General features: G+C 53.5%; 1 protein-coding gene across 6 annotated transcripts in view; it reads right to left on the bottom strand.

Moving 5' to 3' along the window:
* ASTN2 (astrotactin 2) overlaps nt 1-26,044 on the bottom strand; it is a 730,659-nt gene that overhangs the window by 240,535 nt on the left and 464,080 nt on the right. For all 6 annotated transcript variants that reach the window (XM_075905850.1, XM_075905849.1, XM_075905851.1 and 3 more), the window contains 3 exons: nt 9,699-9,823; nt 9,126-9,230; nt 6,171-6,350 (listed from right to left, as the gene is read on the bottom strand). In XM_075905850.1, the coding sequence (XP_075761965.1) occupies nt 6,171-6,350; nt 9,126-9,230; nt 9,699-9,823 (410 nt within the window). The remainder of the gene's footprint in view (nt 1-6,170; nt 6,351-9,125; nt 9,231-9,698; nt 9,824-26,044) is intronic.

Consider the following 26,044-nt stretch of genomic DNA (forward strand, 5'->3'; position numbering starts at 1 on the left):
CATAGCATTAAATTAGGATATTAATAGAATAGGCATCACAGAAACTAGGTGGAATGAAGATAATGAATAGGACACAATACATAGAAATGACAGAGTAGGTTGTGCTGGTGAGGGAATTGTATTCTGTGTACGCAAAAGCAGTGTCAAATGAAGAATTACCTTGTATGGCTCCAACTGCACCATAGAATCTCTATGGATAGAAATTCCATACTTGAACAATAAGAGTATAGCTGTAGGAATAATCTACCCACCACCTGACTGGGATGGTGACTGGTTGTCAAATGCTCAGAGAGATTAGAGAGGCTGCAAAGGCAGAAAACAATAATAATGGGAAATTTAAACTATTCTCAGGGTGCATCTACACAGTGGCACTAGCTCAAAATAAGCTGCACCATTTGAGCTACACAAATTGTGTAGCTTAATTCAAGCTTCCTTCGAAATAGAGCATTATTCTGACAAGTCCCTTAATCCTTGTGGAATGAGGTTTACCGGGACGTCGGACTCGCAAGCCCATTATTTTGATTGCATTTTGAAATAACGGGTGTGCTGTTGAGATGTGGAAACGCTATTTTGGGATATCGGAGGTATCCCAAAATAGCACTGCTGTCTACACGTGCCCATATTGACTGGCTGTGTGTCAACTCAGCAAGGGATGCAGGGATTAAGTTTTTAGATGCCATATAAATGATGGCTTCCTAGAGCAGCTGGTGCTGGACCCACAAGGGACAGAGACACCTCTTGATTTAATCCTCAGAGGAGCCAAGAGGTGACTATAGCTCAACGGCAACTACAATATAATAACATTTAACATCCTTTACAGGGAAAAATGCCAAAGAAACACACCACATTTGGGGTGACTGGCCACCAAAACGGCACTTGAAATTCAATGTTGACATGTTTGGCTCTATTAGGAAAGTGTTAGATAAGACCAAAAATATCAAAATGCCACTATATCCAGGGCTCGCCGAACCACAGCGAGCCCCGCTCGCCAGCCGCGCTGTCCAGCGATCTGCGCATGCGTAACTCGGGGTCTGCCATTTACGACAGTTTCAGTCGTAACTGCGAACGGTCATAAGCATATGGAGGATGCTTTGATGGTGGTGTCCATCCATACCCTTTGATTGTCAGACGCTGGGAGTGGATGACAGGATGGATCAGTCAGTGATTGCCTGTTCTGTTCATTCCCTCTGTGGCGCCTGGCATTGGCCACTGTCAGAAGATAGGCTATTCGGATTGATCTAGTATGGCTGTTCTTATCCTTTAGCTAAGGGTGCGTTGATTTCAGGTGCTGAGGCTGTCTGCAGTGTTTGCTGTGCATGTAACTGGGCCACACTGGCTGAGGCCAGGGGATTGTATTCATGAGCCATTTGGGGAGGAGGACTGTAAAAATAGCAAATGAAATTAACTCGATGTTGGAAGGAAAAGTGGCACAAATGCTCTCTGGCCATGAGAACATGACCAAATGCCTCCCTCACATTCTTAGCGCATCCCTCCCAGCATCATCTTCTCTGACTGTAACATTCTTTTTAGTTCCATCTTCATTGTGAAGGAAAAGAATGATCTAAGTATAGAACTGGGTACATCTGCATGCTCATCTAACACTGGCAGCCTGACCTTGGGCAAGTCACTTAACTGCCGTGTCTCAAGTCTCTCAAGCCGTAGAGCAGAGGAAAGCTGGATGGCTTAGTTGCGGTCTGCACAGTGTAGTTACGATGCCACTACAGTGCTTAATGGTGTTTGACCCTGTGCAGTGTTGTGCATAGCTTCTCTGTTTTCATCTGGACAAATGACAATTTTAAATGCACATTTATTGTCTGTGGGCTTTTTATTTCACTGGAAGTGAGGGAGATCCAAAGCGTAGTTGTTTGAAGTCCTTCCTGGGATGTCAGAGTTGGCTCACTAAACAACTGTTCCTTTTCCAGTTGGCCTTCTTCCTCCAATCAGACTGAAGGGGGATGTAGCCCAAATAGATGTATTAAAGTTATTTTGCAGAGAATGGACCGGATGGTAGCAGGTGCATTTGCTGCACTTGGAGAGCCTTTCTTGGCAGGATTCCTCCATTTCCTCCTGTGTGTTTTGTGTCAGTAAAAGCAACAGGAAGTAGCATGAGGTCAGCAGGTGTGTGCAAGCTGCCAAATGAAGACGTCCACAGCCTTGGTGTGAACTTAATAACGTGCTACCAGTGTTAAACACCAGCTCTAATGGTGAAGAAAACCGATGCAGGCTTCGGTGTAATGGATCAACAGCTGGGTCAATTTCAGAGCCTCGGCTCAGTGCACACCACACTCCCATTTGATGAGTTAAAGTGTTGCTAGGTAACGTGGAACCATCACCAAAGAGGCCCGTGAGATAGGGCCTTTAATCATTTTCAAAGAAATCAGAGGGGGGAGGGTTGTTTTGTTTGCCCACAATCCAACTTGCTCTCCAGGGAGGAGATTGGAAAAAAGGCAAACTTCCAATGTTTGCCTTAGGAAATCAACACTTGATCTCTAATCTGAACTCCAAAAGGCCCCCTCCCCTCTCTCTCGCATATGTTATGTGACTGAAAATCCTTATCACAGGAAGTCTCCTTGGTGGCATCAGTTCAGTTTCCAGGGATGCCCTGTCTATACCCCCAGTATCATAACTGATACTCTTGCTGGAGGTCTCGGTGGAGGGGCTAAGGAGACTGAAAGTTTCCCTTGCCTTTTGTGGGTGTCTATCCAGAGTGAGGTGAAGGTGGCTTAAGGCAATGCGGCTCATGCTATATAGGGGCAGAGTAGGGAAAAGTGGCCCTCATCCGGCCCCCATTTTGTCTCCAGCTAAGCACATCCAGTACCTGTGACCAGCATGATGTTCATCTTGAATGTGCAGCATGTTTTCAGTGAGGGAAGATTAATTCTGTAGTCCCCCCCTCCCCACTTTAGATAATGGGCAGAGAAACTAGGGATGTAAAAGTGTAACCCTGTACATGGTTAACCAGTGAGCCTGGGCTCATCAGTTAACCTTCATGGTTACACGCAGGCTCTTGGTATGCGCAAGGAGTTGGCTTGAAAGGCTCCCAGCACACACCTGCTCCCCAGGAGCCACGGAGCCATCTCCTCCCTTCCCCCTCCTGCGTGTTACCTCTGAAATGTTCAGTATGTCCATGTTTACTTAAACGCATTGTAACATCCCTAATAGAAACCAAGCTGTCCATCGACCCCAGCACATGCCGTGTTTCCTCTGTCACTAGCACAGGTGAAGAGGATGCAGCACAGTGGAACCTCTTTTGGCTTTCATATTGGGCTTGCCACCAGGGTTTCTTAGCACTGGGAACGAGAGGGGAAAGCTCTTTCTGGCTCTCTACAAAACCAAACCAGCATGGCTTGCGTTTGGCTAGAGAAATCTAACACCTACGCACTTCAAGGGCTCCGGTGACTGTTCCTGTCTGCGGCCTGCTAGCATGGTTATTCAGACAGTTCCAACATTGGCAAGGAGCTTGCCTCTGGCCCAGCAATTTACAAGAAGCTGGACTGCCAGCGGCACAGTTTTATGTTCGAGACAATGTTTTTAATTAGGGTACAAACACACAGATTGTGTACTTTGTTGGCAGGCACCTCCTCCTGGGGCCTCCAGATTTATTTATGAAGTTGATTAAAATAAGATACTTTGGCTAGGAAGCTGCAAATGTGCTAGAATATTAATGTTATTATTTTGGGGGCTATTCTGGTCAGCATGAGATTTTTTTTCCCCCTGGTGTCAATTTCACCTGCTACCAAATTACACTAGAAAGGCACCATTCATATATTTCAGAGACATGCTGCATATGCGTTCCCACAATGCAGTCAGGAAATGAGCTGGCTGGCAGGAAGACAGTGATAGGCCAGAGATGTTTCTGAGCTGAGAAGATATGAAGTTGGACTCTCTGGATGGGGGCACTGTGTTCATGTCATCCTTGTTGTTTAAAATCAATAATCACTGGCATTTTAGAGTGCCTTTCCTAAAGCAGCACCCCAAGCAGGTTTCCTGTTCGTGTGTCAGAAAAATAATCAGAAGCATGTGCCAGACACCTATAATACTCTAGAACACAGGCAGCCTATGCGGCTTGTCGTCCAATGTAGGGAGAAAAAATTGCACAAGGGCTAGAAGCGACCTGTTCTATCAGCTTGGCATGAAGACACTCTGGCTATGTCTAGACTACGGGGTTTTCGCAGGATACCAAATGGTGGAAAAGCCTCTTCCAAAAAAAACCGTCGTGGTCTAGACCTAGCCTCATGGAGAGAGGATGCTTCTGTCTCCTGACAAAGGAAACAGTAATGGCTTCCCTTTAGCACTTAGGCTGCTGAGTAGCAGTTGAAGCCCTGTGAGTGAGGATTTACTGTTCCTAGCGGAAGGTGAATGCCATGGGCATGATTACTAAGACTGAAGTGGAAGTGATGAATGGGCTTTAGCGGATAGGAATGAGAACAGTGCAAGAGAGAGTCTTGGCAACAATGTGGTCAGATGTTCACTGTGCCCTGCTGCTTTGGGGCATTGAGAGTCCCAGGGCTACATGCTACAGCTGGAGGGGAGGGAGAGCCCACAAGAGAAGCTTGGGTACTTGCACAGCCTGGAAAAGAAAATAAAGTGCCTGGCGCGTGAGGCCACATGCAGGTGAAATTAACTCGGTAGGATGTTGCCTTCCAGAAGGAAGCTGCTCTCTGGAGCTAGGGTTCCCCTGCAGCCCCAAATGAAAGATCTGAAAGTACAGATCTCCTGCCCAGTTACCCAGCCCTGTTCCCTTAATGCACCTATTGGGGGGTGGGGAGCTCAAGCAGTGGGCTAGATGTCAAGAGATTTAGATTCTGCCACTCATCTGGTCTGTGATCTAGAGCAAGTCCACTGATACCTTTGTACTTCACCTCCCTCATCTGTAAAATGGGGATGATGTTACTCCCCCTTCCCCCCCTCAAGCTATGGCTTAAACGCACAGCATGGCAGCAGGGTTGCTATATTTGCTTTAAATCATCAAATCCAAATGCTACTCTAAGGGATGCCCTTGTAAATTTGGGGTAGAGCTGAGTCTCTCTGCATTTAAGCAGCATAACTGGGAGCAGAATCTGACCCTCTGTGTATTTCACACCAACCCATTGTCAAAGGGATTCCAGGAAGTCACATAAGTCAGAATGATTAATGGCATCACAAACGCACAAACAACACATCTCCACACTTCCCCCCATGCAACAGGGCATTGCTACAGCACAAATCCATTTATCAATATTTAAAAATAAAACAAACAAGAACAGTGGGTTATAAATAACTTGCAGGGATAACTACGGCTGGGATGTGGGAGAAAATAGCTAAAGGCCGTAGGGGAAGGTTCACAGAGCCCCACCGTGTGTGTGTGTTTGTTTCCTCTCAGTCATAGCATGTCAGGTCAGACTCGGGATGTAGAGAAGACAGAACCAACGTGCCTTTGCAGTCTCTGCTATAGTGAATCCTAGAATGTGTCCCATGTTCGCAGTGGTCCATTAGAGTGGGAAAAGATCAAGTCGAGGGAATATCCCGGGTTCTCCCGAGGAGGGTAACGAATGGGCATGCAGAAGGCTACAGCAGTGAGAGAGTTTTTAGAAACATAACCTAATTGTATTACTTCAAAGGCCTGAAGTTTATTGCCCTGCTTAATGATGTGTCTCGTTATTTATAGTGCAGCACAATGAGTCTCCTATTGATTTAATACGCTTCCTTAAAGACTGTCGTTGTCACAAGCAATAAAATGAACCCATTGCGAGACAGTTCAATTATGTCACATTTATATAAAACAGCCCAAAAGACCCAGAATGGTCCAGGGGCTGGTACAACAGGGTGGGGAGGTAGATGACCAGGGTGGTGGCAAGTTCTTCTGAAAGCAGCCATGGCCGTGCTGAGCCTGCGGGCAGCGGTGCGCCAGGCCGCTGCCCGGGGAAGATGAGGAAGGGAGTGAGTCTGAGGAAAGGCAATGGCAGGACAATGGCAGGATTCTCTATCCAGGCCCTACCTGGATTTTTGGACTCACTCCTGGACACAGGCAGGCTTGTGTTGCCAGCCAGTTGGCCAACCCAAGCCTTCCATCAGCTTCCCAGTTACAGGCCTGGCCCAACGTGTGGGCTGGGAGGGGCCTGGGCAGAAAGTGCTGGTTTTGCAGCAGTGAGCGTGCCCGGGGCAGCAGCTCCTGCCTGGCTTCCCCTTACCTTTCTGATACTGGAGCCAAAGCTGCTGTTGGACCTTCTTGCTGGGGAAGTGGATGGTGCAGCTGAACTCGGAGCCATACAGCGCCTCTTCAATGTAGTGAGAGCCGTACTGCTGAATGAAGGACAGCAGCTCCTCCCGGCTGCTGTCCTTGCTTAGGATCTTCAGGACATTTGCAAAGCCTGGAAGAGGGAGCATCATTGGTAAATGCCCTGGGCAGGGCAGCCAGCAATTGGTTGGGGAGGTGTGGGTGAGGTTTACAGGTTCTTTCGGAAAAGGGGTTTTTTCTAGGTGGAAAAACCTCTTCCGCAAGAAGGGTTGGAAGAGGATATGCAAATGAAGCGTGAGAATATGCTAATTGGCGCTTCGTTTGCATTTCCTCTTTCAGAAGAAGAAATCAGTCTAGACGTACCCTCGGATCCCTGAGCGCCCCCTTGCCACCTGCATTTTCTCCTCCGCTGCCTGCCCCTGTGGGTCTGCAGCTCTCAGGTCTTTCTGTGTCCCCCCCCCCCCCAGGGGTTTCACAAATGAACCACGGGGCAGAGCGCTGCAGCGCACACACATGCACGTGGGGCGTGACCGAAGCTACGCTGCTTTTTGCAGGATGCTGGGGGTGGGGGGAATCTGCCTCAGCTTCATTTTGCAACTATCACAGCGGGAGGTGTTCCTTGAGGGAGGGGTTAATTTAGTCCAGATCAGGCAGTGGAACGTCCCCAGAGCGAATATTCTGGGCATGTTTGTTTCTTTTCAGAAAAGCTGGAAATACTCTGCAGCTTGCTGGTAGCTGGGTTGCAAGGCAGTAACGGGGCACAGACAGCTGGACTGCGGCCGTGGAGGTTTCCTGGCAATCTGCCAGCAGTCCCAGTTGAAAGCGCGTTACCCAGGAGGGGTTAGATTCCCACCCTCCTGCACGAGTCCGGGCAAGTGTGTCCCAGACAATGGGGCTGGAGAGGTGCTCCCTCCCTCGGGCATGGTGCACGAGGGCTTGGCCTCAGCTCCGTCACCCCACGCCCTGGCACAGGGTGCCCGGCAGCGCTCCGTGGCTGTTTGGCAGACAGAGCTGGAGAGCTTAGAGATCACAGGGCTGGACTCGAGATTGGCTACAAACTTCCTCCAGGGAGGAAAAGCCCTTGCAGATTTCATGGTGTTTTATTTCTACAGAGCTGGTGCATCAGGTTTGCAGGGACACTGCCCCACGCCAGGATCTCGGAGAACAAGATCAGACAAGACATTTGCTGATAAGACATTTGGATGCAAAGAGTTTGTCCGGGGGAGGGGGAGGGAATTATTACACCAGATGATCAAATCCAAACCAGATCGCAGCAGGGCCAGTCTCTCCAGGTCCGGGGTCTCAAACTCAATTTACTTTAGGGCCACTGCCAGTCCTCCAATCCTCCTAGTGGCCAGTGGATACCCTCCTTCTGGCAGCGGTTCTAGGGGGTGTCCTGGACCCACCTGCTGGCCCACACGCTTCCCTCCCCTCCCGCTACGTGTCCCCCTGCCTGCTGCCCCTGGGAGATTTAAAACCCATTGGGGCCACCCCATGCTTTGCGGGACCCTGCTCGGTGGGGCTAGACTGGCTTCTGGCTGCCAGCTGTCTGCGTGGGGGACGTGTGGGCGGAGCCATCCCATCCGTAGGTACAAGCTGTGACACTATGAACTCATTTTGTGAAATGGACTCGCTCTCAGTGATGCTGCCTCTCCTGATTTGATAGCAGCCTCCCAATATCTGTGCAATATCTGTGATGCTTTTTTCAAAGCCCCAGCCATATCTTCAGCTCGACCGGCTCCCTAGCCAGCGTGGTTCGCGGCATGGCAGAGGCAGCTGGCCTGGCTCCCCAGACCGAGCACTACCCTCTGTAGCAGGGACTATGTGGACAGGGACTTGTGACATGAGCTGGGGACAGGGAGCCTGGCACTACTGAAAAGGAAACATGACCCAGGGAGCTGGGAGTCAGGAGACCCCCTTCGATCCCTTCTCCGCCACTGCTGTGCCTTCTTGGTCATGCCATTTAGCATAAGATGTGGTTGCTTACGGCTAGCCACCGAACGCCAGCAGGAGCTCCCCACTCCAGAAGAATCAGACCACTTCCTTGGGTGCCTCGGTGAGGCTTTAAGTGCTTAGACACCCGAAGTGGGCGATGCTGACGTTTCCCCCAGGCCCCATGGGAACAGTGATATTTATCCCCCCTATAAAGAGCCGTTTGTTCCTGGGATGCAGAACTCTGTGCACAGAGGGGCAGGGTGTTATCCCTCATCCTTGCTCCTTCTCCCTCCGTGACCTGACCAAATCACGGGAGCTCCCTGCCTGTCCGGAGAAAGCAGAGAAATCGCTTTGCCAGTCTTCCTGGGGGAAGGGATGGTGAGCGACAGAGCCATCCCGTCCTGAGGCCCCACGGTTCGGGAGACCCAGCAGCAGCTGCCTCAGCTGCCCTGTGATCAGGGCTGCTGGGCCTGAAGGCGATTACTTGAGGGGACTGCAATGGGGTTGCCCCCACTCCCCACATCACCACGGCGGCAGGAACTGGCGTGACTAAGCAGCCGGCTCCCCTCCACTGCCATCTCCTAGCCCATCGCACCCCACTCCACCGCAGCGGCAGGAAGCGGAGCACCCCGGTCCTGGGGGAGTGCGGGGGCAGGGAGTTTATCCCTGCTGCTGCCCCATGCCAGGCCTCCAGGTGATCCCCTGGCTCGTCTTGCTCAAGGGAGGGGGCTTTAGGCAAGGGCGCAATGGTGGCATGAGGGGGCGGGACAGCCCATGAACAGAGCTTGGAGAAGGGGTGGGGTGGGGTTTGCCCAGGCACCGGGGCTCCCTAGGGACGGCCCTGCTGGTGTCTGTCCAGGATCTGCAATGCAAGGTGCTGGACATGTGCAGGGTGCTACGGCCAAGCCGGCCTGCTGCCCGCGTGCGCCCTGCTCTCAGCTAGGCCCACAGTCATCCCGCAGGCAGCGCTCACCTGCAGAGTGGGTGATGGTGCTGAGCTTCACTTTGTACAGGTTGCTTCGGACCCTCCAGTGCTGCACCATGGGGTAGCCCATGGCCTCGTCGTACCGGATGTCTCCTGCGAAGGGGAAGCTGGGACTTAGAAAGCGTGGCGGGGGGAAGGGGATAAAAGAGGCGCCCGGGGAGGTGTCTTCTCCTCCACCCGAGCACCCAGAGGGTGAGTGGGGCGGTCAGGGCTGAGCTGGGGAGGCTGAGCTGTCTTGAGCTGACGGAGAAGCTCAGGCTGACACAGGGCACTGCTAGGAGGAAGCTCCCAGGGCTGAGATGCCAGGTGGCGTAACAGTGGGGAGTGCAGGCTGGCCAGTGTATTGTCTCCAACAGACAGTAACTAGCTGGAGTCAGAGGGAGAGAGCAGGGGAATGGGGGGCAAAGGGACGGGCGGAGACAGGGAAAGGGAGCAGAGTGGGGTTCAGTTCTGAGCATGCTCCGACCCCTCTCTGCGAAGTACCTGCTGGGGGGTGGTTCTCCGACTCGTGGCCATGCCTGGGGGTGGACAGCACCCTGCTGGGTGGCAGAGGCTGCTTACCAGTGAGCAGCTGAAGGTCAGGCAGGGGTTCGGAGAGCACGCCGCGGCATTGCTCCTCCACGGGCAGCGGGATCACCATCAGCGCGTCGGCCAGCTGCGGGAAGTCCTTGATGAAGTTATTCTCCCTGAAGAGAGAATAGAAAAGAAAATTCCAAAGCAACGATGCGGGCGACCTCCCGGCGGCGAGGCTGAGAGGACAGCGGCAGGCAGGGCTCGGTGCGTGGTGGGCGCACGCCCAGGGACAGACGGGGTGTGGCACTAGGGCTGTGGCTCCCACCAACACCCCACCGGGAAGCGGGACGGATCCATGGAGGGAACCTCCAATGTGTCGTGGGTTTTCATGTCTCACCCTGCACTGTCCCCCTGGGCAGCCATTCTTTGCTGGAGCCCACAGCCCCCACGGGGACCACAAAACACTGCCAAGCGACCAGACCCCAGCCGCCCGCAGCACGCGCCTCCAAAGGCGCTGCCGATGCCTGTTCTGGCCCAGGCATGCCGCTGCTAAGACACGTCGCCGGGGGCAATTAGCAGGGACCGAAGGGGACTTGCGGGCAAGTCCCGGTTAAGCATGATGTGTCTGACCATGCGCTAGAAGGAACTAGCCGTGCTGCCTGTGTGGGAGCGTGCATGAGGGCGGTGACACGACAGCGTCCTGTCACCAGCACAAACTTTAGGTGAGGCTTTTTGTCACCGCCCTTGTCACCACGGCAGATTTTGCTGTTTCGCTGACAGGAATGTCCCATAAATCCCTCCCCACGCACTGCAGGGAGCTGGCGCCAGCAGCCCAATCCCACGGGCGCCACTCAGAGCGTTGGCCAGAAGGGGTCGCTCAGGAGGGCTGCAAACCACTTTCCATCACTCCCCCCTGAGGAAGGTAGTGTGGCCTAATGGATGGGGCACTTGCGTAGGACTCAGAAGAGCTGGGTGTTAATCGCTGCTCTGCCATGGGCCTGCTAGGTGCCCATGGACAAGTTATGTCCCTCTCCGGGCCTCAGTTTCCTTCTCTGTGAAATGAGGGCCATGACGCTGGCCTCCTTTGTAAAGCCCTTTGAGATCTACAGGCAGCCCTGCTTTTGCACCCCGTGGCTGTGAGAAGTGGGTTCAGCGCTTGCTGGCAGCTAGGGAGCGTTCAGAGAGTCGCTGGCTGGAGCGACAGTTGTGTCAGCCATGTCCTGGACGGCCTGCAGACCGCTCCCAGCGGATGGAGACAGCTCTGAGATTGGAATCTCTGGCATGCGCTGCCGTTCCCTTTCAATCCCACGTTTCCCTCCTAGGAAGGCGAGTCACTAATTAGTTCCCCTGGGGGCTGCTTCTCTGTTCTCCCCCGTTGCTTCCCAGCAGTGCAGCTGATTGAAGAACCTGCCTGTCAGGCTGGGGAAGCGTTCATGGCTTCCGACGTGGCTGCTTCCCTGTGGCGTGGCACGGCAGCGTATGGTGTCAGCCCAGGACACGCGCAGCAACGCTGGCCACCTTCCATTATAGCAGCCACCTCTCCTGCCAATAACAGATGGTTGCAAAGAGCCAAATTCATCCCTGGTGCAAGGTCACTGCCTCAGCTGCTGTGACTCCCAGGATCCCACGCGGGAGAGAGGGAGCCCATGTGTGAGTGAGCGAGGGGATCAGGCGGTAGAACGGATGCAGCCCCTCGGCCCAGGGCAGTCACTTAGCAGTGCCTTCTAGTCTTGTCCCTCACTCTGCTCTTCATTCTCCATAGCCTCAGCCATTTTCCAGCCCTTGCCTCGCCTAACTCCCCAGAGCTGCCCCCCATGGCCTGTCCACAGCTCTGGGGACCACAGGCAAACTTCCCCGAGCCAGGCTCCCATGGCAAAGGCATGCTGGGTTTTGTGGCCAGGATAACATCTGCTCACACTGGAGCTGGCGTTCCAGGGGGAAGAACAAGCGAGACTTGAACCGCCAACCTGGAGGGCTGCACTCAAGAACCTGCAGAGCCTTGCCGCCATGGCTCCCCCTGCTGGTGCAGTGTTCTGCTGCTCCAACATACCACAAGGCCTGAGGACATCAGCATCCCCTGCTCCCTCCGCCCCCAATAGCCCCACTTGATCCCCATCCTATCTGGGGTGCCCGTCAAAACCAGCCAATTTCGTTTACATTCCCTCTTGGATTTGGTCCAGTCTGCAACAGGGGCTTTCTTTTCCTACTCCCCTCCCTGCTAACCTCCCACCCACCTGCTCTCCCTCCCTCCAGGCTACTTCACCCATTCCTCTGAGGAAGGCAGCCCTCCTGCCTCCCTTCCCCAGTCCGCGCCCCATCTCAGCTGCCAGTTTTCCTTATTTAACTCTGCCAAGCACTTTGGGAGAGAGAGTTGATATGAAAGAGGTTCCATCAAATAAACCCACATTGATCTGTGTAGGGCAGGAAAGGGGAGCCCACTGCAAAGCCATGGATGCTGAGGGAGGCGCTCACAAGCCTGTTAGTGTGAGGCGAGGGAGGGAGCATCCAGGACTCCCGTTCCAACTCCTGTACCCTCCCCACCTCCCTTTGCCTCCGAGGGCTTCAGAGCTGAGCTGCTCGGGAGCTCCTGCTACGCAAATCGATCCCTTAGCCCCGAGGTCTGTGCTTACCGCAGACAGAGAGAACAAGCCTTCGTGGGAAAGGGCAGGAGAAGGGGCATCGAGTGGGCTGGGGAAGCGCTTGCTCGCTGTTGGATATTTTTGTAAGTGCTATTGACTAAAGCTGACTCGGCCCTTGCTGGCTTGCTCAGCCCTCTGGAAAACCTTGGCTGTGCAGAGTGATGTTTACATTCCTGTCTGATGGGTGTTACAGCTCATGCTGCCCATTGGGCATGGAAAAGCCAGGCTGCTGTGGTGAAAACACCATGGGTGCTTCTGGGAATGCCAGGGGCTGGGTTCTTGGCGGGCCATCACCGGGGCGGGATTTGCAGGGAAGCTCAGCTCCAACAGGCATGCCCTGGAAAACATGCGGGTGCCAAGATGGGAGCTGAGCCCTGTAAAAAACCCAGCCCAGGGCAACCCGTCAGACGATCCCTGGCCAGCCACGCTGGGTGCACCAGCCTGCTCCACACAGCATGGCTTCCAACCTGCTGCCAGCACTCACATCTGTTGCTTGCCAGGCTGAGCACAGCCTGCGACTGCTACTTTTTCCTTGGTGCGGGCTGAGCCAGCAAAGCACAGGGCCAGAGTGAGGGTAATTCAGAGTATTGCACCCTGGCGCCAGGAAGCGGGGTCTGGCCGTGGATTTAACAGCAGCTGTTCCACAAAGGAGCCGGCAGCTTATTGCATCTTGCAGGTTTTGTTTCAGGCAACATTTTATTTGTTGGGACGGGTGGGTGAGATCTCTCTCTCCCTGCCACTCACATGCAGATCTGATCCTGAGCACACTTTACTCCCGATCCCAGGGGGCTAAGGGGCGATTTGCTGTTCTGAGCCTTTCTCCATCTTACCAGTGAAAAGGGGGGAAAGCAAGCTATGGCTCCATCAGCCTCAGGCCTGGGTGGGTGGGCGGAGAATGGGAGGGAGAGAAGTTAGGGGCACCGGGAGAGTTTTGGTCCATTTATTCAGCTCTCTTTCTAGCGTGTGTACCTAGAAGGGAACCGTGCCGCCCTGAAGCCAGTTTCCAAGGCAGATCCACTGAAGTCCTTTGGCAGCTGGCTTGTCTGCACCACAACTCGCCCCCTCACACCCCTGGGGCTGAGGATTACGGGGACATCGGGGAGGCTCAGCAAACTGCTGGGCAAGAGAATCACTTGTCAAAAGCTGTGCCATGAACAGCAGCATCTGAATGGATTTGGCCATTGCTCACGGACAGGCTGCTGAGCAGACTCCTGGAGTCAAGAGTTTTATCTCCCCAGGTGCTACCTCTTTCATTCTCCATTGAGTCTGGTTCAATGCCAGCTGCCTCTCCCACTCCCTGCACTGACAGCAAGCTCAGCATGGGAGGCAAAGGCTCTTTGCCCTCTTGGGTAGTAGAGGAAAGTCTGTGGCTTGCCATGAGCTGCTTATTATAGGCAGAAAATCAGCACCTCCATGAGCAAACAGGGCACATGCTGCAGAGAGGACTGAGATGGCCACGCGTCTCCATGTCGTCTCTAGCCAATTCGATGGGCATTAAATACATACAGTGGCACCAGATTTGACCCCTGATCTGCATAATTCTCAGCGCCAGAGGAAACACGAACAAAGAAAAATGACTTCCCTCTACCGCCTGCCCCACAAAACACACCCAGCTCATTAGGCAAGGCTGTGCAGGGGAGGAGGAGGGATTCCTCACACAGATGCCTGCCTGGGAAGCAGGCAAACAGCACAGATGTCACTGCACACATGTCCCGCTTCCCTCTGTGTGCACACACTGCACACGCCATGTACGCTACACAGAGCACATATGCAGGGTTACACAGATGCAGCTAGAGGAATTTTGGCATGACCCAGGCTTGTTTAGGCAAAGAGCACGATTTTGGCAAAACAACTCTTGGGGTGGGGTGGGCCAAGCGGTGTGCCAAGGCAGCGGCTGGGGAGAGAGGAGGAGAAAGCAGAGGCAACCGGGAGAAATCCCCAGGATAAGCCGTGGCTTCTAGCTGGGAGTTCACTGACTAGCTCTGGCCTGTAACGCAGGGTTCATTCTGTAAGCAAGGAACTAAAGAACAGCAGGTGCCTGTGGGCTCAAGAGAAGTTGGATGTGTCTGTGGTGTGGGTGGACGTGCCTGTGGCAGAGGTGGGCAATACGTGGCCCACAGGCGAGACTCAGTTCCCCAGGGTTAGCTCCTGGGGGCTGCCAGACACTTTATTTACCTGAGCACCCGCAGGTCTGGCCACTTGCCGCTCCCAGTGGCTGGAGTTCATTGTTCCCATCCTATGGGAGCTGCGGGAGGTGTCGTGGGATGGGCCACCACTTCCCACAGCTCCCATTGGCCAGAGACGGCGAACTGTGGCCAATGGGAGCTTCGAGCAGCTGTACCTATGGATGCCCAAGTAAACAAGCATCTGGTGGCCTGCCAGGTGCTAAGGATGGTGAATCGCATCCAGCCCATTGGCCACGTATAGCCCTCCCCTGCTCTGTGGTGCCCTGCCCATGTGGTTTGGTGCAAGTGGCTGCACTGTGGCTGCACTTGGCTGTTGCATGTCCGAGTGTACAGGTTTGATGACACGTTTTTGGCTAGCAAATAAAAGCCCTTCTTTCTGTAACACCTCCCTCCTCTCTACCCCAGCTCCTAGTTCAGCACAATCTTCACCCAGGTCACTCTTGTGTGCCTGGACCTCCAACTCAAACACAGACCAGACACGGCAGGCTAGAGGAAGGGCAACAGGAGAAAGCAAAAGAGCCACTCAGCTTTTTTAGCTGCTTCAGGACACAGCAGCCCAGGCCTCCATCTCAGAAATGCAGGGCTGGCAGTAGCCTCCAGAAGTCATCATATCCAGTCCCTGCTGCTGAGGCAGGCCCAAGTAAACCATCCCTGACAGCTACTTGTCTAACCTGTTCTCAAAAACCTTCAAGAATGCGGATTCCATAACCTACCTTGGAAACCCAGAAGAGCTTATAGTTAGAAGGTTTTTCCAACTATCTAAACTAAACCTCCCTTGCAGCAGATTAAGCCTACAGATTAAGGACGCCTTGAGAACTATTGGTCTCCATCCTCTTTGAAACAGCCCTTAAAACAGTGAAGATTGTGACTTTGTTTCCCTACTGCAAACTGTCAGACAGCTATTATCAGGTCTCCCTGAGTCATCTTTCCTCAAGACTAAAACCATGCCCGCTTTCTTAGCCTTTCCTCACCAGTCAGGTTCTCTAAGCCTTTTATCAGAACTGTTGCGCTCCAATTTTTCCACAGCTTTCTTAAAATGTGGCATCCAGAGTTACACACAGGACTCCAGCAGAGGCCTCAACAATGCTAGCAGAGCAGGACAATTGCCTCTTCTATCTTACACAGGACATGTCTGCTTCCAGACTTCACAGCATTGGCCTTTTCCCAACTGCAGCACACCGCTGACTCATTCAACTGGTGATCTAACATAACCCCCGGATCCTTCTCAGCCGTTCCACCTCCTCACCACTGCATCTGATTTTGCGTTTGATTTTTCCCTCCCAAAGGAAGTACTTTGTACTTGTCTTTCTTACATTTCCTGTTGATTTCAGACCAGTTCTCCTATTTGTCAATGTTGTTTTGACTTCTAGTGATGTTCTCCAAAGTGCTCGCAACCCCTCCCAGCTTGATGTCATCTTCACATTTCATATGTGTGCTCTCTACTCCATCATTCAAGTCTTTCCTGAAAATACTGACTAGTACAGCACCTAGGACTGACCTCTGCAGAATCCCACTCAATACATCTGCCCAGTGTGACAGGGAATCACTGATAACTACTCTTTGAACACAGCCTGTCAATCAATTGGGCACCAGGTTATAGTAATTTTATAGTCATTTCCTCTAGCCCATAATTCCCACGCATATGAGATTATCATGTGGTACTGCATCAAAAGCCTTACTAAAATCAATATAGACCCTGTCTACTGCTTCCCCTATTCAGTAGGTCAGTAACCCTGTCAAAGAAGTCTCAGAGCGGTAGCCGTGTTGGTCTGTAACTTTAAAAATGAATAATCCTGTGGCACCTTTTGATATATCTGCATAGCAGCGTTATTTTGGAATAACTGACGTTATTCTGAAATAACATAGTGCACATCTACACTGCAAGCCGTTATTTCAAAATGCTGTCAAGCTGGAGGACTTCTTACTCCCACTCCTGTAACGCTTATTTTCTGAGGAGTAAGGGAAGTCACAGGAAGAGTGTTCTTCCTTCGACTTCCCGCTGTGTAGACAGCACCAAAAGCCGGATTAAGCTATTTCGACTTCAGCTACGCAATTGACATAGCCAAAATTGCGTAGCTTAATTCAATTTTTGCCCTGTAGTGTAGACGTGCCCTGAGACTAACAAAGGTTCATGAGCTTCTATGGGTAAACTCCACTTCATTACATGAGCTGCAGTGGAAGGGTGGTCTTGACAAATCCATGTGGGCTATTACTTATCACCCTATACTCATCTAGGTGCTTACAAATTGGTTGTTTAATAATTTCTTCCTTTATCTTTTCAGATATGTACATTAGGCTGCCTGGTCTAGATTTCACCAAGTCTTTTTTATTCCTTTTTTTTTCAAATATAGAACCACAGAACACGAGACCTGGAAGGGACCTCAAAAGATCATCAAGTCCAGTCTCCTGACCTCATGGTAGGACCAAGCACCGTCTAGATCAGGGGTGGCCAAGCCCGTGGCTCTCAAGCTGCATGTGGCTCTGTGATTAAAAAAATGTGGCTCCTGCTGCTTCTGATCTGTGCATCCAAACTGCTCAGACCAGCCGCTCAGCGCACACGCCCCAGTGCCTGGAGGGAGAAGAGTGTGGCGGCAGCAGCTCTGGGACCCGGGCATTAGGTTAGAGCTGGGGAAGGGCGGGTGTGTGTCTGGCTCTGGGGGAGGGAAGGGGAGAGGGACTCGGTTGGGGGGATGCCTGGCTCTGGGAGAGGGGAGAGGGATTGGGGTAGAGCAGGGGGGGTGCCTGGCTCTGTGGGAAGGAGGGTCTTTGGGTTAGAGTGGGGGGGGGGGAGGTTGGGAATGCCTGGCTCTGGGGGAGGGGGGAGGCATCGAAGGGGGGGGCGAAGCACCTTAAACTGAAAGTCTTCGTGGATACAGAATAAGACAGTCGACACAGATGTCAAATTCTAGGGCAAAAAAAGAAGCAGCGTGTACCTGGTTTACACTGTGTTTCTTTAAAGAAAATTCAAAGGCTATTGTTTGCCAGGCAGAAGCAATTATTCTGAGATATGAGTCTCTCCCTTATTGTTTTTGAATCTCTCATATTTGCAGTCTGGGACAGGCACTTCAAATTGTGAATTGTGCTAATTTACTTCTCAGTTCAGTTTAATTTTAAAAAACTCACAGGACATAATAGGGCAGTCGTGTTAAATTTAAAATACATGGTGGGGGTGCGTTGTTTCTTTTAGTGAGAGAATATTACTTTATTTTAAAGTTGTTGTTTTTTTAATTTGATGTTTGTTCCTTGTCAAGTTCTCTGAAGATCTATGGACTGGCTGTGAATTTTTTACGTGACTAGAGATCTTTTTATTGGTTTTTGTCTGAAAAGTCCTGTAATGTTATTTTTATCACTACATTGTGTGTACCATATCTATCTTTCTATAGATAGATATATACAAACAAATATATAATACGTGGCTCTTCGCACTCTATCCATCGCTATTTTGGCTCTTTGTCTCTGACTGGTTGGCCACCCCTGGTCTAGATCATTCCTGATAGATGTCTATCCAACCTGCTCCTAAATATCTCCAGTGATGGAGATTCCACTAACCCCTGGGCAATTTATTCCAGTGTTTAGCCACCCTGACAGGTAGGAAGTTTTTCCTAATGTCCAACCTAAACCTCCCTTGCTGCAATTTAAGCCCATTGCTTCTTGTCCTATCATCAGAGGCCAAGGAGAAAAAAAATTCTCCCTCCTCCTTTGAATACCCTTTTAAGTAGGTGAAGACTATCATGTCCCTTCTCGGTCATTTTCTCCATGAAGAATTAATTAGTTTTCTTGAGAGTGGGCACAGCACCAAGCTGATATCAGCTCTTACCAGAAGAGAGAGAGATGGGGAGGGAAGGAGCATGACTATCAACGTATCTTCTCCTTTCTCCTCCCCTTCCCATTTCCTGGGATTTGGTTTGGAGCGGCCAGGGCTGCAGTGTGAGGTCTCAGCCAGGAGAGGGCTGTAGCTCCTTCTCATCTGTCCATTATGATAACCTTAGGGCTTCTGCTCCAGCAAATGCATGAGAGAGTTTTCGCCCGGCTTTTGTGCTCTTTCGCAGCGCTGATCAAAGCCCCCACATGCAGCCCTGCTGAACTCAGTGCAAGGAACAGAAGCCCAGGGAAGGAGAGAAGATTCAAGAGGGGTTGAGACTCCACCTCACTACTGACGTGGGCGGAGAAGCATGTGTGTGTACACGTAGGCGGGGGCAGAGTCTGTGTTTGCTGGCGTTGTCAGAGCGGCATGTGTGGGAGTGTATGTGCGTATACACAGGCCTGTATAGGCACCTGCATGCAGGCGTGAGGGTGTACGTATCAGCAGGACAGCCAGTTCACTGTGTGTAGCTGGGGGAGTGTATGTCTGTGGGCGAGCAGCTCCATGGCTTCTACCAACCATGGAACAAATCCTGTTCCAATCAGATCCACGTGGAGTCCAAACCATCTGCCTTCTGTGAATCCCCCAACCGAAATTAGCCCCCTCTTCCTTCAATCCCTCCAGTGTGCGCCTGTTTGCAAAGACGGTTACAACTCCGTTCGCTGTATCTTCACAGTGCTGTGCTCTGGATCACCTCGTTCACCCTCACGGCCAGGCCCGGAGTAACCAGCGTGCATTGCGCAGGCCCCAGAACACCGCACTCACGTACGTGGGGTTGCCACCAAGCCACACCTGAGTGGTGCTGTGACCCCATTCGCCTGCTCACTCCAATTTGGCCCATGCCATGTGAGCCAAGCGAGGACAGGTGGAGCTGCTGGGGGCAGGGCCTGGCCAGAGCCAGCCTCGCCCAGGCCTTGAGGGTAGCACCGAGCCAGGGGTGGGGACAAATGGTCAGGGAAGGCTGCGGTTGAGGGGCTAGGGTGAGTTACTGCTTGGTCGGTAGGTTTAGGGGGGAGTGGGGAGTTCTGAGGTGCTGCAGTGTGAGGGGTTGGGGCTGAGTGTGGGATGTTGAGCGCAGTGGGGTTGGAACAGGAAGTTAGGGACGAGTGAGGGGGTGGAGTGAATGGTGGGGTCAGGAGGGAAATGTGGATATTGGGGGTGGTGCTGTTGGGGGTCAGGATGCTGGGGGAGGGGGAGCTGTGAGAGTACTGGAGAATGGGTCATGCTGGGGGCAGTGCGGTTGGGGGTGATGGTGTGAGCGGACAGCGTGGTGAGGTCGGGAACCAGGATGTTGGGGTGAGTGGGAGATGTTGGGGGTGGGGTGAGCTGTGGGGGCAGTGGGGTGGGGCGAGCTGTGAGAGGAAGGGGGGGGATGTGGGGAACGAGCCAGGGTGCTGGAAGCTGTTGAGCATGATGCTGGGATAGGTGGCGCTGGGCTGTGCATGTAAGTGGCACTCTGGGGTCTCTGTGTGTGTGGGGGGGTGAACATGGGGCTTCTTACAGGATTTGCAATGCCAGGTCACACCACCAGGCCAGCACGTGGACGTGCCACCTCGGGCAGTGGCAGACAGCGGATGCTTCAGAGGAATGCAGCCCCGGCTCGGGCCTCTGCCCTAGTGCAGTGGGACGAGGTTGAATTACCCATCTCTTAGCTGGCACTGCTATTAATGGTAATCAGATGATCAGCTAGAGGGGTCCTGTCCAGGAAACGACATGACAATGGCACCTTTTCACAGCACCAGCTGCTGCACCCATCTGCGCTGCCGAGGGTCAGGACAAAGATAAGGTGCTGGGGGAGAGTGAGCCCCGTTCTACTCAGGGTTTTCACTTTCAGCCACAGGGGCTTGGTCACTGTGCAAGCTCAGCAGGGCCCACCAGTCGAGCCGGGAGGGGTGGGAATCCCTTTTTGCTTGTAAGCAGAGCATGGCCCCCAGAGGGGCCCTGGGAGACAGGAAAGAGGGAGTCCTGTGTTTACAGTCACTCTGGTGAGGGTAAATCAAAACCCCAGAACTCCCTTGTGTCGTCGAATCCCCCAGGCTGATTATGTAGGGCAGGAGGTAGGGAACACTCCCTATTCCAAATTTCCTGGTCATTCATTTAGAGGGCTTCCGGGTGCTGGTCTAACGAGACAAGGTAAAAGGGAAGAAAGGACAATCAGCTTTCACTGTGCCCTTCACAATCTTCCCTAACTTTCTAAGCCAAGCAGCCCAAGGCTCTGCAGTGTTTCATGGTCCGGAGAGCCCTGGGAACAGATGAGAGGAGTAGCCCGGATGGCTCGTTAAGCTCGACACAAGGGACCTGGCGGAAGGCGAAGGACGCTGGTGTTTCAAGGAGAGTTGTGAGTTGCTAGAGTTACACCACAGATGGATTTGGCCCAAGATTTCAGTGTCCCTCCTGCTGGCAGTTCCATGCTGTGCCTCTCCCCCTGGGCTGGGGGCTGGCTGGAAACGGTCCACAGCGTGAGAGGGCTGGACACAGCCAGTGTGGGACAAGGGATGGAGAGGCTGACAGAAGAGCCAGGAGGGCAAGGGATCAGAAGACTCTGGAGAGCAGAAGTCCAGAACAATCCCATGTGGGACAGAGAGGACCCTATAAATTAGCAGAACAGAGAGCTCCTCCGTGGGCACAGGGTGAAGACTCCAGCCGTCTGCTGTCCGGTGTCAGCCCAAAGTCCAGGTGGAGCAGAGGAGACTGCAGAGATGCTGCCTGGAAGGAGAGGGAGCTATGACCCCCAAGCTTTCCATTCCTCAGCTGCTGGATGGAGATGCCCTTACTCCGAGGCGTGAGCTGTTGACCACTGCAAACCAGCTCCGGCCTGTCTCCTGTGGGAGGCACCAGAGAGCCCAGATGGTGCCTTGCATTAGATCAATGGGTCAACATGGCAGCACCTGGCAGCAAGAGGATGCCCTCTGGGTTGTACAGGAATGAGAAGGAATGCCAGAGGTTCGATGGAAATCCAGAGAGAGGGATCACGGGGTGGGGTGTAGGGACGTTACATTTACATTAATCAACTAATTGACTAGTCGATGGATTTTCCATTGACTAGCCAGTTAGTTGATAAGTGGGGAAGCCGCAGCAGGGTTAACTCCTGGCCAGGAACTAACCGCACCGCGGTTCTGCCTTTTAACTGTATTAAGAGCCGGGGGGTACGTCTACACTACAACGTTAATTCGAACTAACTTAGTTCGAATTAGTTAATTCGAACTAAGCTAATTCGAACTAACGGATCCAGACTAAAAAACTAGTTCGAATTAGCGTTTTGCTAATTTGAACTAGCATGTCCACATTAAGTGGACCCTGAACCGCAGTTAAGGATGGCCGGAAGCAGTGCCGGCAGGGCATCAGAGGAGGACTTAGAGCGTGGAGATGCTGTCTCAGGCTAGCCGAGGGCTGTGCTTAAAGGGTCCCGACCCCCACCCCGGACAGACAGTTCTCAGGGCTGCCCCGCTTGCAAAGCAGTCCTGGCTTGGATTGCCCGGAGTACCCACACTGGGCACATCACAGCACTCGGCCATCAGACCGGCTGCACTTGCCACAGGCTGCCATCTGGGGAGAGGGGGCAATTGGGGGGCTGCAGGAGAGCTTCCACCCCAAAAGCCCACAGAGCCAGCCCAGTCCTCCCCATCAGGGGCGCATACCCCATTCCTCCCTTACCTCCTTCCACTTACCCTTCCCTAGCCCCTCTTCTTGATGTACAAAATAAAGGACAATTGTGTTCAAAAATGGAATCTGTCTTTATTGAACAAAACTGGGGGAGACTGGGAAAAGGATGTGGGAGAGGGGAAGAGAGAGGCTGGGAGAGGGGAGGGCAACTAAAATGATCAGGGGTTGGGAACAGGTCCCATATGAAGAAAGGCTAAAGAGACTGGGACTTTTCAGCTTAGAAAAGAGGAGACGGAGGGGGGACAGGATAGAGGTCTCTAAACGCAGGAGTTGGGTGGAGAGGGTGCATACAGAAAAGTTCTTCATTAGTTCCCATAATAGAAGGACTAGAGGACACCAAAGGAAAGGAATGGGTAGCAGGCTTCAAACTAGTAACAGAAAGTTGTTCTTCATAAAGCAAAGAGTCAACCTGTGGAACTCCTTGCTGCAGGAGGCTGTGAAGGCTACAACTAGAACAGAGTTTAAAGGCAAGTGAGATCAAGTCATGGAGGTTGGGTCCATGGAGTGGTATTAGCCAGGGGGTAGGAGTGGTGTCCCTGCCCAAGGTTTGTGGAAGGCTGGAGAGGGATGGCACGAGACAAATGGCTTGGTCACTGTCTTCAGTCCATCCCCTCCAGGGTCCCTAGGGTTGGCCACTGTCGGCAGACAGGCTACTGGGCTAGATGGACCTTTGGTCTGACCCAGGACGGCCATTGTAAGCTCAGGGCTCTGGGTCGGGGGTCTCAGTGGACCACCTTGATTTTCATGCACACCTGCTCCTGGGTGGCCAGGCTGGCAGCTCTCCTGCCCTAGCTGGCCACTTTCCTGTGCCTAGTGCGGAGATCGTGGACGAGGTCCACGATGTCCGCACTAACCCAGGCGGGTGCCCGCCTCTTGCGGTCCCGGGCAAGCTTCCGGGAGCTGCCAGCCTGGTCCCGGGAAGAGGGGGAGGGATGGGGGGCATCGGGTGGGTGGCTCGATCCATGCCAGGTGCAGGGTCTGCTGGCTGGGTGCTGGCAGGCTTGCACCTGGCACGGGCACCGTAGCCAGCCCGTGCCCCTTTAAGGAGTCCGGGGCCGGGAGGGGGGCAGACGAGTTTCCCTGGTGTTGGCCAGAGTGGCCACCAGGGAAACCTGGGGAGGGCTAGCCTCCCACTAGTTTAATTAAGGGTCTACACAGCCTTTAATTCGAACTAGTAAGTTCGAACTAGGCTTAATCCTCGTGGAATGAGGATTACCTAGTTCGAACTAAGCGCTCTGTTAGTTCGAATTAAATTCGAACTAACAGAGCGCTAGTGTAGCGCCTATGAAAGTTAGTTCGAACTAACGTTGTAGTGTAGACATACCCTGATAGAGGCAGTATGGGGGGGGAGAGGAAGCGACTAGTCGAGGGTCGAGTCGATTATCTGATATGCTTTTGCTTATCGAACAGTCGAGGAGGTGACTAGTTGCTTATCTCCCTAGCAGGGTGGGGCGGGGCGGGGATTTCGGCTCCAATTTGGCTTTTCTGAGATGCGTTTCACTTCAGGGACAATCAGCACACAGAGCGGAGGCAGGTTTTAGTGACAGTCCATCATTCACCCCTCATGCTGTTCGCATGCAGAAAAAACTGCCTGGACTCTGTTTCCTGCCCCTCCCTGCCACATTAAGAATGTGTCAGTGTTTTAGCTCCATTAATAAACAACCCAGCCACACTCAGGAGCTGCTTTACCCCCCTTGGTCCTGGGGAAATTAGCATTTAAATTGAGGCATTTCAGGGAGGTAAATCATGAGTGCAGCAGACGGGGAGCGTGTCCGCGCCTGCCGGTGCTGCCTACTGGCTCCTGCAGCGCCACGTGGGTTTGTGTACACACGCAATCCTCCGGCTCAGACTGCCCGGCTGGGCGGCCAGCGCCAGTCCCAGGGAGCTGATTTGTTGGGGAAAGGGGAGAACAGGCTGGACAGCAGGATCTGCATTTGTGCAGGCTATGGGGCGGCAGGGCCAGTGACTCGGCAGTGCCAAAGGGCAGAGGTCTGGAAGGGCTGCACTTTGCAGTGGGACAGCTGCTACCTGACCACACAGATCAAAGCTACCTGAGACCTTCCTGCTCCTCCCACCACCTCAGGTCCTTGGAGGAGGTGAGGCGCATCGTGTCCCACAAACTTTTTGCCTCCTCCTCCCTTGGGGGTTGCCAATGCATTGCTAGGAAGTTATCGGCTCTGTACCCAGGAGGTGTTGAAAACGATTCAATCAGGGCTGGCAAAGTGCCTCGGGTTCTGTCTTGGCAGCTTTGATCCGCGCAGTGGAATACTAATTACGCTGCCGCTGCCGCTGCCACTCTGCACCGCGGCCCAAGGAGGCTCCTGACAGCGTAACCTGGGTTCCTCCTTTTAATAGCAACTGATTTGAGAACACGGAAGCATGGCTGGGCTGACATATGCTGGGGAAATAAACACGCCGCTGTCCGCAGAGAGAATGCAGCTCCGCAGCCCTGACAGAAACAAGCCTTGCAGAATACGCGGCGCGGGCCTAGGGGCGCCAGGGGGTCGGCTCGTGAAGAAGAAAAAGCAACTGTCTTCCCCGGTCTCCTCAGCGCCAGACTGCCACAGCAGCATGCACAGCAACAGGCCCCGACCCTGGAGACGGGGGCTCTGCTCGGAGAGCGGGGGCTGTGCTGAGCTGACAATGCTCTGCGACCACTTCCAGTGGAGGGTAAGGACACAAAAGTCCATCAGGCCCAGGGGAGGCCCAGAGTGAGGATGGTGTTGGGGTAAGGAGAGGCCCAGCCGGCTCCAGGATGGCATCAGAGAGGGGGAGGGACCCAGCTGGCTCCAGATGGTGCCAGGAATGAGGGGAGGTCTAGCTGTCTCCAGGACAGAGCTAGGGGAGGGGAGGCCCAGGACAGCACCAGGGTGAGGCCAGACCGGCCAGTGCCGCAGGGAAGAGCTCAGCAGCAAGACAAAGACGCCTCCATCAGCCCAGTGAGAGAACAGGCTGTTGATGAGCGGCACCTCGTCACAATCATGGAGTCCTAGGGTCAGAAGAGACCTCCGGTCGGCAAGTCCTACCCCCTCATGGGGATTTCAGGGGCACAGATTTTGACAGGAGACCTGAGGCAGTGAAACTGAGACGTCAAAGGAGCATGCACTTGCCAGCACTCACCACCGCCCCCCACCCCAAAAAGCTGCTCAGCATCAGGCCACAGAGCCGCCCCCTCTCGTTAGTTCTTCTCCAGTGTCCCATGTCCCTGCAGTGTTCTCCTTCCTCGCTGGCATGAGCACTCCCCCTCCATCTCCTTCCGGCCTGCCTCTCTGGAGACAGCGGGAAACTCTTGGTGCAGAGAAGGGCCTCCCAAACTCAGGCGGTGGGGGTTGGGGTCCCCTGCAATCCCTTGAGTGTGGGGAGAATTTAAAGCTCCCCTTTCTAATCTCAGCTCTGATGCCGACTCCAGCCGGGGCTTTGAGCAAGTCATGTCCCCATCCGTCAAGCCACTTGGTTGCCAGACCAGGTGTGAGCCAATACCCCAAGGCCCCGGATCCCCCCACTGTGCGGCGTCTGAAATCTCAGCGTGGCTCCAGCTGCTGAGGCCAGGACCCAGCTCAAAAACCGCCCCCAGCCAACTAAGCAGCAGGACTGGGGGGCTCCCTTATGGCCAACCAGTGCTTTGAAGAGGAAGGTGGAGATCGTCAAAGCAGCCTAGCAGGCAGGGTGGCACATCCAAGCCAGAGAGCATCGCTCTCCAGAAACACTGTGTTATCCAGACTTGCCTGTTCTAGCAGCAATCCCCGGCCATCCCTCCACGTGCCAACAACCCTGCTCTCTGCACGTGGGCCTGTCACCTCCCCCCCCCACACACACTCACCACAGCAGGGGGATCCCGAGCGGCCCGGTAGCTTGCCCTGTCCTGCCCAGCCGCCCTTTCCGGTCCCGCTGCGCAGGGTGGGAAGCAGAACACCTGCCCCAGGGCACTTCGGCCGCCACAGAGAGGTGAGGCAGGGGGCTAGGAGGGCAGCGCGGTGGGGTGGAGCCGGCTGCCGGGGCTCCTGCTGCCCATGTGGTGAGAGGGAGGTGATTGACCCCTGCTGC

This window comes from Pelodiscus sinensis, chromosome 22 (assembly GCF_049634645.1).
Source record: "Pelodiscus sinensis isolate JC-2024 chromosome 22, ASM4963464v1, whole genome shotgun sequence".
NCBI lineage: Eukaryota > Metazoa > Chordata > Testudines > Trionychidae > Pelodiscus > Pelodiscus sinensis.